The sequence below is a fragment of the Podarcis melisellensis genome, assembly GCF_964234715.1.
Source record: "Podarcis melisellensis genome assembly, chromosome: 2".
NCBI lineage: Eukaryota > Metazoa > Chordata > Lepidosauria > Squamata > Lacertidae > Podarcis > Podarcis melisellensis.
In genome coordinates this window covers 69,608,304-69,623,756 of record NC_138529.1, presented here as the reverse complement: position 1 = coordinate 69,623,756, position 15,453 = coordinate 69,608,304, and the positions used below count along the sequence as shown (strand labels likewise).

At 46.5% G+C, this 15,453-nt stretch overlaps 1 protein-coding gene and 2 long non-coding RNA genes across 8 annotated transcripts in view; 2 read left to right on the top strand and 1 right to left on the bottom strand.

The window, feature by feature from the left end:
- GNAT1 (G protein subunit alpha transducin 1) overlaps positions 1–11,591 on the bottom strand; it is a 27,514-nt gene extending 15,923 nt beyond the window's left edge. For 2 of the 6 annotated variants that reach the window (XM_081900368.1, XM_081900369.1), the window contains exons 1-8: positions 11,453–11,591; positions 10,018–10,060; positions 8,959–9,100; positions 8,287–8,444; positions 7,154–7,282; positions 6,274–6,403; positions 5,262–5,415; positions 1,101–2,243 (exon numbers count right to left, since the gene is read on the bottom strand). In XM_081900368.1, coding sequence (XP_081756494.1) covers positions 2,053–2,243; positions 5,262–5,415; positions 6,274–6,403; positions 7,154–7,282; positions 8,287–8,444; positions 8,959–9,100; positions 10,018–10,060; positions 11,453–11,558 — 1,053 coding nt within the window. In that variant the 5' untranslated portion in view covers positions 11,559–11,591 and the 3' untranslated portion in view covers positions 1,101–2,052. Of the gene's footprint in view, positions 1–490; positions 2,261–4,899; positions 5,416–6,273; positions 6,404–7,153; positions 7,283–8,286; positions 8,445–8,958; positions 9,101–10,017; positions 10,061–11,452 lie in introns of those variants that run through there. The other 4 variants (XM_081900367.1, XM_081900366.1, XM_081900370.1 and 1 more) reach the window with 4 other exon arrangements.
- On the top strand, positions 7,315–15,453 carry LOC309363898. Its single transcript, XR_014165629.1, has 2 exons — positions 7,315–7,595; positions 15,198–15,453. It is a non-coding gene; the product is annotated as an uncharacterized lncRNA (long non-coding RNA).
- Positions 12,346–15,187, top strand: LOC309363902. The gene is made up of 3 exons (XR_014165634.1): positions 12,346–12,477; positions 12,817–14,681; positions 15,031–15,187. It is a non-coding gene; the product is annotated as an uncharacterized lncRNA (long non-coding RNA).

Here is a 15,453-nt window from a genome sequence, read left to right as displayed (position 1 = left end):
AATGTGTGGAATTCCCTGTTAACTGAACATGCACATGCCATTACATTATTTATGAACATTGACTGGCTGGGATCTGTGCAGAATCCATGGCTGGTTCTGCCTCCTTTTGCACAGTTCCTGTAGCCTCCAGTTAATGTACCATAATTGCCATTTTTAATGTACTTTCCCATTCAGCGTGCTTTAACTAACCACAGCCATATATACATGGGTGTGAAATACGTTGTTTTATAGCACAACTCTATTTTAAAATACACTTTTGTCTCCCCCTCCCCAACCAAAAGAATTGGGATAGTAATTTCTGAATGACCCAGCAGGTGAATTAGGATCACATAAAATAGCCCTGGATTTTCAAGACAACCTCATGATTTTGTGTATATCTTTGCTGATGGCTAAAGAGGATCTTGATCTCTTCTTCCAGGATGAAACCATCCTAATTCATGAGTAATGGTTGGTAGTTAACACAAACATGTGGACTTTTGGGTCTAAGAACTAGTAACTAAATACAGATCACACCAAGCTAAAGAAAGAGTAATAGATAAATGATTCTAAGTCCTAGAAATGAAAGATATAAAGTATAAAGAAAAAAATGTACTTACTACTTTATTGATAAAACCAGCTATTTGTGATATTGTGAGGTCAGTGTGTTTGGGCACATACTGTTGGTGCTGCTACAGATAATTACAGAGCCCCCCAGTGAAACAAAGAAAAGGCTTCACTAGAGAACCATGCTGAGAAAATGCCATCTAAGCAAAAATTAAAACTGAAATCTTGTATTAAGGATAGCTCTAGGATTTTGACTTGTGCCTTGACCAGGAGTTTGGTTTTCAAGCTTTTGCAACCTTGTGTAAAGGCTCGAATCTCTCTCCATCTACTCATGCTACTGCAGCACCCTGTGTGCACAGGTGTGTTAGTGCCCTAGTACACCTATAAGAAGCCTAGCAAGTGCCCACTATTTACAAGAGCAGAAATTAAAGGGGACAGAAAGAAAAAGGTTCCCTAAACTGTCAGGACTCCGCAAACAAGCCCAGTATCTGAGGAAACTCCACACATGCTTAACAACTCCCACACCACAGAGGTGGCTTAGGAAGAAAGTGAGTTACCAAAATGAAGCTCTTGCCTGCTTTTCCTGGGTGTCAAGGAAGAGGTAGCGGTCAGCACTCCTGGGGTGTAGTTTGGAAGCTGCCTAGTAATCTCAGAGTTCCAACTCCAGAGGGTCAATTAAACGCCCATGATGGGATGGAGAATCTTTTGTCTGGCTTAGCTCAGATGAGGGAGAAACGCCTTTCCCCATATGTGGATCACTATAGCCAGCCAGCATGCAAGAACGAATGCGAATGAGTGCATAAGCTCAGGTGAGGGGAAAGCTTCCCTTTCACACTGCTGAATTTGCAATGCTGCATTTCACCAGAAGGGCCAGGAATACCTAGAGAGAGAAAAGGGGTACAAAGTGAGGAACAAAGATCCCACTTAGCAACTAGTTTTCCTTGAAAGCCACTTTGGCCTACCCTGTCCTAGCAACTCTTTGGCCTACCCTACCCTTGCTCTGAGCCAGCAAAGCTATCTAGTCCAACATCCTGCTCTGCATATTGGCAAACCCAACTCCTCACAGATTCCCACAAGCAGGGCTTGGTCACTTGCCCTCTGTTGTTAAGGGACCATGGGAATTCATTGCTTACTGGGCCAAGTTGCTTGTCTAAAACTCATTTGCTCTTCCTGGGAGCAGTTCTTCGGGGCCTCAGACCAGGGTGGTTTCACATCACTTACTACCAAACTGGAGATGTCAGACACTGAACTGTGATCTTTGACCTTCTATGTGCAAAGTATTTATCCTCCAATTTTGAGATGCAGGCCTCCCACTCCACCCCCCCCCTTGCAAATGGTTCAGTGGTGATGCCAAGAGTCTGCCTTGCTCTGCTACAGAAGGCTGCTTTACTTCTCATTGCACAATCAAATAATACAACAGGATCTGCCTGACCATTTGCACTAGGAAAGTGGGGTCTTGTTTACCCACTGCATAGAGTTGACCAACCTGGGAGAAAAACCCACCTGCAGTCAGAAAAGGCCACAATCCTTCAGATTTTCTTTGATGATTATGTCAGTGACAGCATCAAAGACAAACTTGACATTCTGGGTGTCTGTGGCACAGGTCATGTGTGAGTAGATTTCCTTCACATCTTTCCTTATGTTCAGCTCCAGGAACTGCACCTTGATGTAGGCACCAGCATCCTCGTAGGTATTGGACCCTGTATAGACACGGATGCTGGGATGGTATCAGAGAGCAGCTTCACTTAGGAATTGGTTTTTTTTAAATCTGCCTCTACACATTTCCACATGATACCTCCTGCCTCGGAATCATCCTCCATCCACAAATGCGGCAGGGCTCTAATTATTTATCGTGATATATGCCTCCTGGGGCAGGTTGAGATTGGACACAACTATGATGTGCCCCCTGTCCACGACGCTAAACCTGACACCTGCTGGACTTCAGGCTGTGAAGAATTCATCCCAATCTCTGCCATGCAGAGCACGGCAGCTGCTGAAGCTTAATCACTTTGTTAGACATGATAGCAATAATTATAGCAAACGTTCCTCTGTGGGAAGTGCTCTGTACCTCACATTTCTGTTGCTCAGAGAACATCCCTTTCGATGTTCTGTAATTCCCCAGGTAACTTCTGGTTCTGCATATATTAGGGGCCCTCGTCATTCATATAAACCTCATCTGACATTTGTAAGAGAGCTTCTTCCTAAAAACTTGCTCATTTGGTGAAAAGGGTGTGGGGACTGCTACGTTTGTGCAGCTTTCCAGGGTTCTCTAAGCTTTCAAATGGTATATTAGAACTTTATTGGATTCAAATAATCGTGCTTTTTTATTAAAAAGTTTGAGATTTTGATAACCCCAGGGTTTTCCAGATATTTTTCTTATTGGAATGACTATTGTGTCATAGTTGGGCCTAAAATAATACAAATTTCAAACGAAGGGTAAAACTGGATGTGACATCAGGTCTGTTTGTCTGTTCCAATCACATATACCGTATTTTTCGCCCTATAGGACGCACTTTTCCCCCTCCAAAAATGAAGGGGAAATGTGTGTGCGTTCTATGGGGCGAATGCAGGCTTTCGCTGAAGCCTGGAGAGCGAGAGGGGTCGGTGTGCACCGACCCCTCTTGCTCTCCAGGCTTCAGGAGAGCCCCAGCGCCAGCCCCACAAGGTCGGGGGACAGCGGGGAGGCGGAACGCCGCCATCCCGCTGTCTCCCGATGTGGTTTGGAGGCTGACGGCGGGGAGACGCGTGCTTCTCCCCGCCACCAGCCCCGCAAGCTCCGGGGGCAGCGGGGAGGTGCAGTGCGTCTTTCCGCTGTCCCCGGACCTTTTCCCCGCTGCCGGCCCCGCAAGCCGGGAATAATTCCCCCCCCCCCTATTTCCCCCCCAAAAAACTTGGTGCGTCCTATGGGGGCGAAAAATACGGTACCAAGTAGGGAGCCGAGGGACCAGTATTGAAAGCAGAAATCGTGTGCAGATGAAGGGAGCAAAACCTTCCCTCTAACCACCCAGTACTTCTCTTCCAGCTGAACTCACTGCTGCTACTCACTGCAGTAGCTGAGGAGAAAAGCATCTGTCGGGGAGGTAAGTGGGGCAGGGTTAGCCTAGACACATGCTTCCCTGCTAGGCCAGTGTCCTCTGCTTTAGACAGGATTTGGGCCAGAACCCAAAGTACAGAAATGCCCTAATTGCTCCTCGTTTGGGCATCAGCCCCGACACTAGACTTTTCCACTGTGGGTGAAAAGGCAGTTTGGGGGCAATTTTGAGCAAGAAAATGGCCAAAGGGGGATTGGTTAAGCCACCCTCCCTCTCCATTCGCAACATCCAATGACTCCTTTTTTTAAAAAAAAAAAAGTTTTGCATGTATTCACCTTTTTAACCATGACCACACCAAGCACACCACATTTGAAGTGCCTGCATTTGGTAGGAGCTGGAGGAAAGCAATTTTAAAGACTAAAATGAGGAATAATAGGCAAGACAGAAGTGTGAAAACTTTTTTTAAAAAAGTTCTGTCTGTCACACAGCCCTTGGAAGATTACTAGAGATGCCAGGTTCTGGTTTACGTGGCAGAGGAGTGTCATGTTTCACAGAGCACCGAGGCCCCCTAGTGGCATCTTTCCCAAAAACATGTTTGTTTTTGGGTTTTTCCACAAAAGGAACACCCACCTTCTCTCCCTGCAAGATAATATCCATAGATTACAGAAAGTAACTTGTTCCTTTTGCCCAAGGGAGCGAATGAAATACTCCATCTATTTTCTCCCTGTAATAAAAGTTCAAGACAGCACCAAGCACACACAGCGCCAAGCTCTCCACCCGGGGGCACAAAGGGCCAACTCTTCCCATTCCCGTGTGCGGCCCTCCCCACCCCCAGTCACATGATTAACGCAGCATCCACCCAAGAAAATAGAGGAGTGTTGTTAACGGCTCCATGAAATAATAGAAGTGGGTGTCATTCAGAAAGTCAACATGGCTGAACTCGTGAATTCTAACATGGTTAGGCCAGCTGCAAAAATAATGTGTTCCTTGGGCCATCTTTGTATGGAATCAGTTGTACCGAATGCATTATTTGACCCTATAGGTTGACAAGAGGGAGCCTTTGTGGAGATAAAGAAATTAAAACTTGCTTCATTGTGATATTATAGTCCTCATCTAGTACCACCATCTTTCCTGGAAAGACGGGTGGGATGATGGTACAGCCCTTGGTCATTTATTTCCTCCTTACTTCATCTAAATGTATGCAATTTTCCATTTCTTGCTTATTTGATAAAAAATACCAGACCAGTCTGAAAGTAGTCAACCGTGCTGGTGTTCATCTTCTGAAGCCTTTTTCAGAATTAAAAAAGAGAAAACACTCTTCCGGCATTTCTGCTCACTAGGAGACAAGGGATGGGACACCTGTGGCCCTCCAGATGCTCATAGAATCGTAGAGTTGAAAGGGACCCTGAGGATCATCTAGTCCAACCCCCTGCAATGCAGGAATATGCAGCTGTCCCATATGGGGATCGAACCAACAACCTTGGTGTTATCAGCACCACTCTCTAACCAACTGAGCTATCCAAGAGCTAGACTGCAACACCCATAACCCTCCAACACTGGCCATGCTAGCTAGGGTTGATGGGAGTTGGAATCCAACAGAATCTGGGGGGCTGTCAGTGCTCCCCCCCCCCCCGCTAGAAGATGTTTCAGCCACACCAATGTGGATGTTGCACGTAGGGAACTCACCATCATAATCTGGAAAGCAGATGCTGAGGTGTGCCTTCTTGATCTTTTCCAGGAAAACGTCTTTCTTGTTGAGGAAAAGAACAATGGAGGTGGTGGCAAAGTAGCGGTGGTTGCAGATACTGTTGAAGAGGTGCAGGCTCTCATGCATGCGATTCTGGAAGGGAAGGCAGGATTAGAAAGACCTTCAATTTCAACCATAGTCCTAAACCAGATTTTATCAGAAATGTTGCTCCTCTGCCTTTCAGTAGGCAAAAACTGTGTCCTAAATGCACAGAAGGTGCATTCCGTAACACTATCCTAATCCCCTTTAGGTCATTTCACCATGATATGCCACAGCCAGTTCAGTCTTGGCACTACTTACCATATTTTTCTATTTTTTGGGACCCCCAAATGGAGGGAAATTGCCAAGAGTTGTTCAGCTTTTTGGGGGGGGGGATTGCCCAGAGTTGTTGAGCTATTTGGGGGGGGGTCGCTCACACGCTGGACCACCACTGCCAATTACACACCTCACCGAAGCCACTGATCATCTGGCCACTGGCCGCCAGCAGCCGCCAATCGCCCGCCCAATTGCCGGGGCAGCAGCCAATCGCCAACAGGCCTTGCCACAGCCACCAATCACCGCTGACAATCTCCTGTTCGCAGCCGCCCCTAATTGCCCCCTCTGCACTATCCGTGTATAAGACAACCCCCAATTCTTAACATTTAATTATAATAAAAAAACATCATCTTAAACACAGGGAAATGTGGTATGTCTTATTTATACACCATGTTTCCTTCTATGAGCTCATGGCAGCTGTAGGGCACCGTCCCCTTAACACATTTTATTCTCACAACAACCCTTTGAGGTAGGTTAAGCAGAGTGACTTGCCCAGTGAGCTTCATGGCTTCGTGAGGATTTGAACGCTGATCTCCCCAGTCTGACACTGTAACCATTCCACACACTACCTCTGCCACTAATCCACCACGCCTGTTTACAAATCCTGGCAGCCAAAGTCTAAACAGTCTTACTTACCACATCGTCGTCCTCCACCAGGACCATGTCATAGGCGCTGAGGGCAGCAATGAAGATGATGCAAGTGACTCCTTCAAAGCAGTGGATCCACTTCTTGCGTTCTGAGCGCTGGCCGCCCACGTCAAACATCCTGCCAGGAAGTTAAGACAGGCCCCTTCTGAACAGCCTTCCCCAGCAGTCCCCCAATGTGTTACTGCAAATTGATGGGGAAAGGTCTGCAGTGAGCCATAGGGGCCCCAAAATGTGGTCCTTAACAGCGAGGTGAATGAAGAGCTGACCGTCAAATTGGATGGGTGAGCATTTATTATCTCTGGGACTGAGTGAGAAGGGGGAGGGGAGAAGCACAGCAGAGATGGCTTTCCAGAGTTTGAAGTGAGTGAAGTAATACACAGGACCATCTAAAGAGACACCCAACCTCCGCCCCCCCCCTCTGGTAAGGCCATTGAGCCCCAATTCTAAAATCACCTAACTGCACCATTGTGTATACCTATCAGGATTGTGCTGGATTATCCATTACATGAATAACTGAGGTACAAGTTATTCCCATAAAAGGAAACAGAGTACTTATGGAATGATTTTTCCTAATTGCCCAAAGCCCTTCCCGTACATTGGCACAGTGCTATAAAGCAGGTCAATATTATCATACTACAGGTGGAAGTGGGGAGGCCAGGAGGGAGCGGCTTGCCTAAAACCAATCGGCCTGTTCATGGCTGAATTGGGAGTTCCAGTGGTGGATTGGGAGGGGGAGTCAAAACTCATGCCTTTCATCACAATGCTGCACCAGTTACTCCATGGCAACTGCTTCCACAGATGCATGATCCACCCTCTTTTGCAATCTTCCTTATTGGTCGGTTGTCCGCCAGCCACAGTCATACAATACCTGAAGTGGAGGTCCTTGAAGGAAAACTGGGTTTCAATTATGCCCGTGGTCTTAACCCTGGAGCGGAGAACATCCTGCTCTGTGGGGACATATCCAGGGGCCACTAGTCGCGGCAGGTCACTCAGGTAACTGTGAATAGAGAAAGGTACCAGGGTTACCATGTGAACTAGACCTGAGAGACCTCTGGTCTTCAGAGTGGGCAGTCACAATGGGGAAGGACCAGGGGAAGGACCAGGGCTCAGGGGCAGAACACCTGCTCTGCATGCTGGCAGGCTCATACTCTGGCATCTCTCCTGGAAGAGACTCTTGCCTGAAGCCCTGAAGAGGCTCTGCAAGTCAGCGTTGACATTACAAAGTCTAGGCAATACTGAGCCAAATGGATCCATGGTCTTAAGTATAAGGCAGCTTCCTATGTTTCCTGGGGCCATGTGCGTTGGACAAGGTGAGTGGCAGGCTATATCAGAAAAAAAATAACATTGTTCTTAAAGGATCAGCAGCAGGAAGGTGGCTGCTAAGTACTCTGCTGTACTGCTCAAATTCGGCAAAGCTGAAGTTTCCTGATCTCAACCTTCCTTCTTGAATTACCTTTCAAGTTTCTGCTTCTTAGGGAAGCACCTTGCCAGTTGCAGCAGGTGAAGGCTGCCCAAGAGTGGCTGAGCATAAGGACGTTCTCTCCCCTGGATTTCTATGCTTGCTGGGCTTGCCTATGGAGCAGGCATATTCTCAGTCAGAGATGCACAAATATAAATGTCTTAAGAAAGTTCCCAAACATGCAACTATGTTAGTTCAGTGGGAAGAGATGTGTGACTCCAGGTGCACCCAGTCGTTGCCATCTCTGCTGCTTTTTCAGTGGCTGTTGAAGATGATTTCCTCTTTCAACAAGCCTTCTAAGAGGATTTTTAAAAAAGCCTTAGTCATTATATGCATTAGATTTTAAATTTTGTCTCTGTGTGTATTGTTTTAACTGTTTTTGTATATGCAGTTGTTTTACTGATGTTTTTATTGCATTGTGAAATTATTTTGAGATGCTTCATAGGAAGCGATTCATAAATGAAATAAATAGAATTGCACTCCTGTGGTAACTTTGCCTCAAGGGGCCTTTGCCTCAAGGGGTGTAAGCAATAGCTTCCTACTAGCCAGCTGAGTCATTCAGCTGATACTCTGAGGCCCTCTCAAAGCAGGCTTGGATGCCGGTGTCCTCCCAGAGCCGGCAGATAATGTCGGACATCTCCTTCGACATGCAGCCTTCTTCAATGGTGTCTGCTAAGTGCTGCAGCTTGCGGGAATCATCCTGCAGTTGAGAAAGGAGGCAAAGTTAAGTGCAATAAAGCACCCCAATGCCTTTCCCTTTAAATCAGCCTCTGATTATGATAACAATAAATAGAATAATTAATAGATGACTATTCCCTTTGGGCACTGTGGGTTAAACCACTGAGCCTAGGGCTTGCCGATCGGAAGGTTGGCGGTTTTAATCCCCGCGATGAGGTGAGCTCCCGTTGCTCGGTCCCAGCTCCTGCCAACCTAGCAGTTCGAAAGCATGTCAAAGTGCAAGTAAATAAATAGGTACCACTCCGGCAGGAAGGTAAATGGAGTTTCTGTGCACTGCCCTGGTTTACCAGAAGGGGCTTAGTCATGCTGGCCACATGACCCAGAAAAAGTGTCTGCAGACAAATGTTGGCTCTCTCAGCCAGTAAAGCGAGATGAGTGCCGCAACCCCAGAGTCGTTCATGACCAGACTTAACTGTCAGGGGTCCTTTACCTTTTTTTATTCCCATTGGGAGAAAGTCCACTCCTCAGTGACTCACCTGCCTGGCTGAGTCTCCATACTGGATGTTGAGTGTGCCCATGGCCCTCACAATGGCCAACATGGACTGCAAAGTATTGCTGTAAATAATGGAGATGAACTCCAAGCATTCCTCTAATGAGTAACCATCCTGGTGGATAATTCTGTGAAAGGTAAGGGCAGAAAATCAATCCAGCAGGTCTTGACTAGTGTGCTAAAGGATGTTGGGCAGGGAGGGAACTGCTGAGAGGCCAGCTAATGGGGTCAGAGGCCAGAGATGACAGACACTTAGCTTGGCATTGGAACTGTTCCAGCACATGACTCTATACTGCAGTGTTTTAATGCTGTAACCTGCCCTAAGACTTTAGAGTGAAGGGTGGGTTGTTAATAACAACAACAACAACAATAATTTTTCATTCTGCTGCATGTGTCAGACAGGCCTCTACCAGCTTAGGTCTCTCCAGGGCCATGAAAAGTTTAGCAGTACTGTCTGGTTAGACGGGAGTCAAGCAAATCCACCATGAAGAACAAAGATTTTAGAAATGGCTTCAGAATATTTTGCCAGAAAGAAACCTTTGGAACAGTGTGTGTGGAGGAAATGTCTCTAGGTCTAGGGAAAGCTGCAGGTAGGAAGGTGACCAGCTAATTTTCCCTTCTTCCTCTCCCAACTCTTAGAGGAAATTACCTACCATGGAGATAAAAACAATGCAGAAAGCCAGCCAGCAGTTCTTTCCCAGCATGTTTGACTGCATTCCCCTCCAGCTGCTGGCAACGAGTACACACTTTACAGGGAGCAGTAATCCGCGCCTTGAAGGATGTACTTGTATGTGCAAACATGTTTGTTGTGTACAAACACTGTGCTTTTAGGTGTTCACTTAAATCATCATGTGTGTGCACCTAAAAACATAGTATGTGAAGTGGCCTTGTAAGAAGGGAGGCGGTCTGCACTTCTGCATTACCAGTCTCTTCCAGAGGAGAATGCAATTGGGTATGCTAAGGAATTCCTATTAGTACAGTTTCACTATCACTATTTAAGAGTTATTGTAGTGGGCAAGGAATAGCTGCCTGTGCACACACATACTTCATTTGCTTGACAATGGTGCTTTTCCCTGATTCTCCAGCTCCTGGTGAGGGAAAAATAGAAAGGAAAAGAGATTATAATCTGTATTTGACTCAAAAACTTAATTCCATCTATGACACAAAATCCACAAGAAATGACCTGCTGGGAGGTTTATGGTGAAGCGAAGTGGGTGAGGCTGAGTGAAGGATGGGGGCAGCAGGGGTAGTTCCTCGGGTTGTTGCTCCCCACCCCCAGGCCATTGTCCAATGTTGGAGGACAGAGCTATATATGACACACAGCCTGTCCTGGATATGTTTAGAATACACAATCCAAACCTCCTGTGTTTGTCTTAGCAGCTGCAAGATATGGCTTCATGAAGCATGTTAGCGGTTTTGCTTTTAATACACTTTGGGGATGAATACAACATTAAACAACCAGAGGCAGGGAGAGGCCTTGAATCATCTAGGGATGCCAGTTTCCAACCAGCCATTGTAGCTGTGCCTTTAACAGCTTCTCAATGTACAGATACTTACAGCAGGTACCCCACTGCTGTGAAAAGCACTTCAATTGCCAATCACTGCAGATTGAAGGGCAGTTAAATGCCCAGGAACAGTCCAGGCTGGGGTTTGGGGTCAGTTGACAAGCCTACCTATCTACCTCTTTTAGGTTTTCCAAACTTTGACGGATACATGCCAAGTTTGGGGAAGGGAGGGGAAGAGCATGGTGTGGTAGAAGGGGGGAGGATAACTATTCCAAGTATGGTGACAGCAGTCGTAATAGCTTTGCTGACTTGGGCTGCGAGGTCATGGTGGCCCTGTGAGTGATCCAATTCACACGGCATGTCTTTTCTTTCTTTCCTTATAATGAACTTCCCTCCAGACATGGATCTATGCTGGTGCTGCAGCAAGGGAGCTGTGGAGGATTACCTGGGCCCAAAGGCTTTGGTTAAGATTGCTTTAAGCACTGCTCACCTTTATGGCAGAGATAACATGATCTGGGCCATGGGCAGCTTAGCTGCAATGCTTCACAGAAAACAAGCAATGCAGGCACACACACACACAAAATGATGAGGGCATCACAGCTAAGGGCAGGAGATGGTGTGTGTGTACTGCTACCTCCTTCCCTGTGTTGTGTTTGGTTTGGACTCAGCCTTGCCTTGCCTCATAAGAACCAAACACTATGCCACTGGACAAAGCCCCACACTGAGATGGAAAAGGGGGTTGGAGCGGTTGTAATAATGCCTTGGTGGCTCTGTAGCACTGCCATTGGGCAGGTTCCTCAGAATTTGAGGATCCAAATAGCTGATGTTGGAAAGGTACAGATGCATTCACCACCACCATCTGCAGACCAGCTTTCAGATGTGCTAAGAAATGGGAGTATTGGGAGGGTGGTCGGCGAGGGGGAGAAGTCACAAGAAGGGCAAAGCCTTAGTGACTGCCTGTGGGGGTGGACTTACCAAGAAGCAGTAGCTTGACTGTCCTGGCATCCATCTCAGCATCTTCCTTCAGTTTCTTCTCCAGCTCACGGGAATGTTTTTCCTCTGCACTGGCGCCTGCACCCATCGTCCTTTTCGTTCAGCAAGAGAGGATCCTGACAAGCCCCTGTGGGACCTCCAGCACGTCCTGCTGTGGTTTGGCCTTTCTGTCCAGCCCAGCAGTATTCCACACAGAACCTTCCTAGTCTTGCACCCTTGAGATGTTTCAATATTGATAGCTGCTCCTGCCCCTTTCCAGCACCAGCCACTTTCTGCCTTGCAGATGGGAGGACTTTGCCACCCGGTGGGGGTCAGATGGTCAGTATTGGCCAATGTGAAGTGAGAACAGGTGAATAAGGGCCTGGAGCAATACACCCACAGGACCTGCCTCTTAGTTTAATCTGACTTGCTTTGCTCAGCAGCTGCTCAAATCTATTCCTGAGATAAAGCCCCTCAAATCCCCCCGCATGCTAAACTCAGCAGTTTCCACTTTCTATCTGCTCTTGACCTGGAGGGAAGCATCAACACTGTCAAAGCAGACCCCTCCCTCCAAGTCGCACCTCACTCCTCCTGCTATAGTAGCATAGGGAGAGCTACAGTGGATTGGTTTCCAAATGGCCCTTTTGCTTCCATCTCACTCTGGCTTCTGAGTGAATTTTATCACAGCTTGAAAGAGGACAGTTAGCTTGGTTGGGTCATTCCAACTCCCTACAAAACCCCCTCACAACCTTAAGATGGGGAGGCTAATAAAAACTACTTGTACCATCACCCCAAACTATTAATAAATATGACACTTTAATTCTCATGAAAAGCACCCTACAAATTAGATTTTTTGTGATTTACAGAAGTAGAAATGAGTGTGAGGGACTGTGTTATCTACATACAATGAGTTCTTGACTAAGAACAGCATCCAGATCTCACAGATTCGATTGCAGTGCTCTCTTACACCGGCTCTGCTAAAATGTGAGCGCTATTGACCTGTGAATATATACTGAGTGGCGCTGTGGGTTAAACCACAGAGCCTAGGACTTGCTGATCAGAAGGTTGGTGGTTCGAATCCCTGCAACGGGGTGAGCTCCCGTTGCTCGGTCCCTGCTCCTGCCAACCTAGCAGTTCTAAAGCATGTCAAAGTGCAAGTAGATAAATAGGTACCGCTCCAGTGGGAAGGTAAACAGCGTTTCTGTGTGCTGCTCTGCTTCGCCAGAAGTAGCTTAGTCATGCTGGCCACATGATCCAGAAGCTGTACGCCAACTCCCTCGGCCAATAAAGCGAGATGAGCACCGCAACCCCAGAATCAGCCACGACTGGACCTAATGGGCAGGGGTCCCTTAACCTTTACGACCTAGTTATTTGTGGAATACTTGCAGGGAGTGCCTGGTGCTGCCTAATTCAAAGAACCATTCCTCCCAACATGGTTTTTAAATGCACTGTTTAATTTGTGAGTTTCTGCAGGTACATACGCACATGGAGATATATACTGATGTACCTGCAATTCAGGAAAGCACTTCATGTATCTGATGAAGTCCACCAAAGCTTATGGCATAATACTTTCATTAGTCTTTAAGGTGCCAAAAGACTCTTCTTGTTTCTGCTGCAAGAAACCGATGTGGCCATAATATGTGGAAATAATAATGGAATGTGTTTATAATGGACAGTAATGGTTAATCGGGTTTGCAATAGGATTAACTGGTGAGAGGTGAGTGAGATCTATCTATTCCATTGTTCCTGGAACTGTTTGATCTAGATCTGCAAGGGAATATTAAAACTCACCTTCCCTGCTCCCTTTCCTTCTGTTCTTCCTCCTTCCATTCCCCCTGTTTTTTGTCTCTTGTGAACTTGCTTATTCCCTCTTGGAAGTCTCTGTATGTGGTTGAACTATATGTTATAGATGTTGGGTAGGGTACGGTTATTTATTTATAAAAAATATTTAGATCATAAAAATATTTTAAGTGGTTTACAACTAGACTGTCTATATACAATAAAAACACATTAAAAATAAGAGACCATCAACTAACTGCTACAGAACAATGTCTTCTTTATCGCCTACAGAAGCTTGGCAGCAAAAGGGGAAAAATCAGTAGGTGTTTAAAGGATAAAAGAAAAGGTCATTGTTGCGGCTGAGGAATCTTTATTAGTATTATTTACCTGCTATTTCCATGTTTTAAAAATGCACATGTAAAACTTTAAATAATATGAATTTAAGTAAACAAACTGGTTATACAGGAAGAAAACTTAAACATACTGACTTGCCTTGTTCCTGAGATAAGGTACTAATACTCTTGTGAAAAAAGATGAATGCCTTTGCCAAAAAACAGAGCTCGGGATCCATCTTCCAAACAAGTACAGACATCTGCAGAAGAAACAGCACCCAATGTCAGGGACTGGCAGGATGCTGACTAGTGTGCACTGGGGGAAGTGGGACGAGTTGACTCTAGAGAATGGGCAGTGAATTGTGAGGTACTGTTCCAGCCAGGAGGCAAGAGTTGGAGGCAGGGGAAACTTCAGAGCTGGAGGGTAGAGGAGAAATAGACAGGCTAGGCAAGGGAAGGGCTGGGTGCTTCCGGGTGCGCCCCCCCCGCACCACTGTCTCCTAGATCCAGGAGAGAATTGAGGTGGGAAGTGCAGAGGCAGCTTTCACACACGCACAGCGTCTGCCTGTGTGTGTGTAGCCCACTGGGGGAAAACACATAAGCTAGTGGAGAGTGAGTGGCCCTCTGTTGCTGCAACTGCTCCATAGAGCACAGACCTGGGAAAAGCTGCCTAGATACTAAACATGTTTGTGTGGTATTCAGAGCCAAGATGCTACTGTAAGTGTCAGCTGTGACAATAAAGCACTATCTTCTGTGTGTATTCCTTTGGCTAAGGAGCACCCTTGACACCTGCTGACTCCTGAATAGTTCCATACAGTTATTTTTCTTCATTTCATGCTACGTTGGAGGTGCTTTTGCCTATAATGCTGCTTTTAAATGCAAAAAAACAACAAACCAGATTCCTCCTAGGTGGGTATTAGTAGTATATGCCCAATGAATTTTCAGCATGCTCACTACGTACTGAATGTTGAGTGTCAATTGGAAAAGAAATACAGAAAACCACGGTAGGTGGAGTGGACAGAATACCCTGAGTTTGTTGCAGCAGATAATAATATCCTTAAGGAGGCCATTAGGGAGGAAACCTGAACAAAAACACTCCTGTTTGGGGGTGAGGATAACAGGTGAAAGGTAAAGGTAAAGGGACCCCTGACCATTAGGTCCAGTCGTGGCCGACTCGGGGGTTGCAGCGCTCATCTCGCTTTACTGGCCGAAGGAGCCGGCGTACAGCTTCCAGGTCATGTGGCCAGCATGACTAAGCCACGTCTGGCGAACCAGAGCAGCACACGGAAATGCCGTTTACCTTCCCGCTAGGGCGGTACCTATTTATCTACTTGCACTCTGACATGCTTTCGAACTGCTAGGTTGGCAGGAGCAGGGACCGAGCAATGGGAGCTCACCCCGTCGCAGGGATTCGAACCCCCGACATTCTGATTGGCAAGCCCTAGGCTCTGTGGTTTAATCCTATAACAGGTGAAACTTATCTCTAAATGCCAGATTCTGGGGACAAACAAGGGGATGGGGCTGATGCCATTGTGCCTTGCATGTGGACTTTCTAGAGCATCTGGTTGTCCCATGATGGAAACGGGATGCTGGGGGAGATGAACACTGAAACTGATCAAACACTATCGTCTTGCCAGTTCCAGCAGGATTTGGCTTCAGTGTGACTGAGAGGAGCTGCTGGAAAATGAATTTTAGAACACACTGAATGAGATGTAACAGCTGACTGGGATCCCCACAAGATATTGCTGCTTAGGAAACCCAAGCATAAAGACAGAGTTTCAGTATCTCATACGTTGACTTCTCCAGAAGAGATTTAGCAAATGACCAGTGCAGAGAGCTTTGAATTCATTTGCCTTTCCAATCATAATAAAATGTCTTCTAGAAAACACAAAA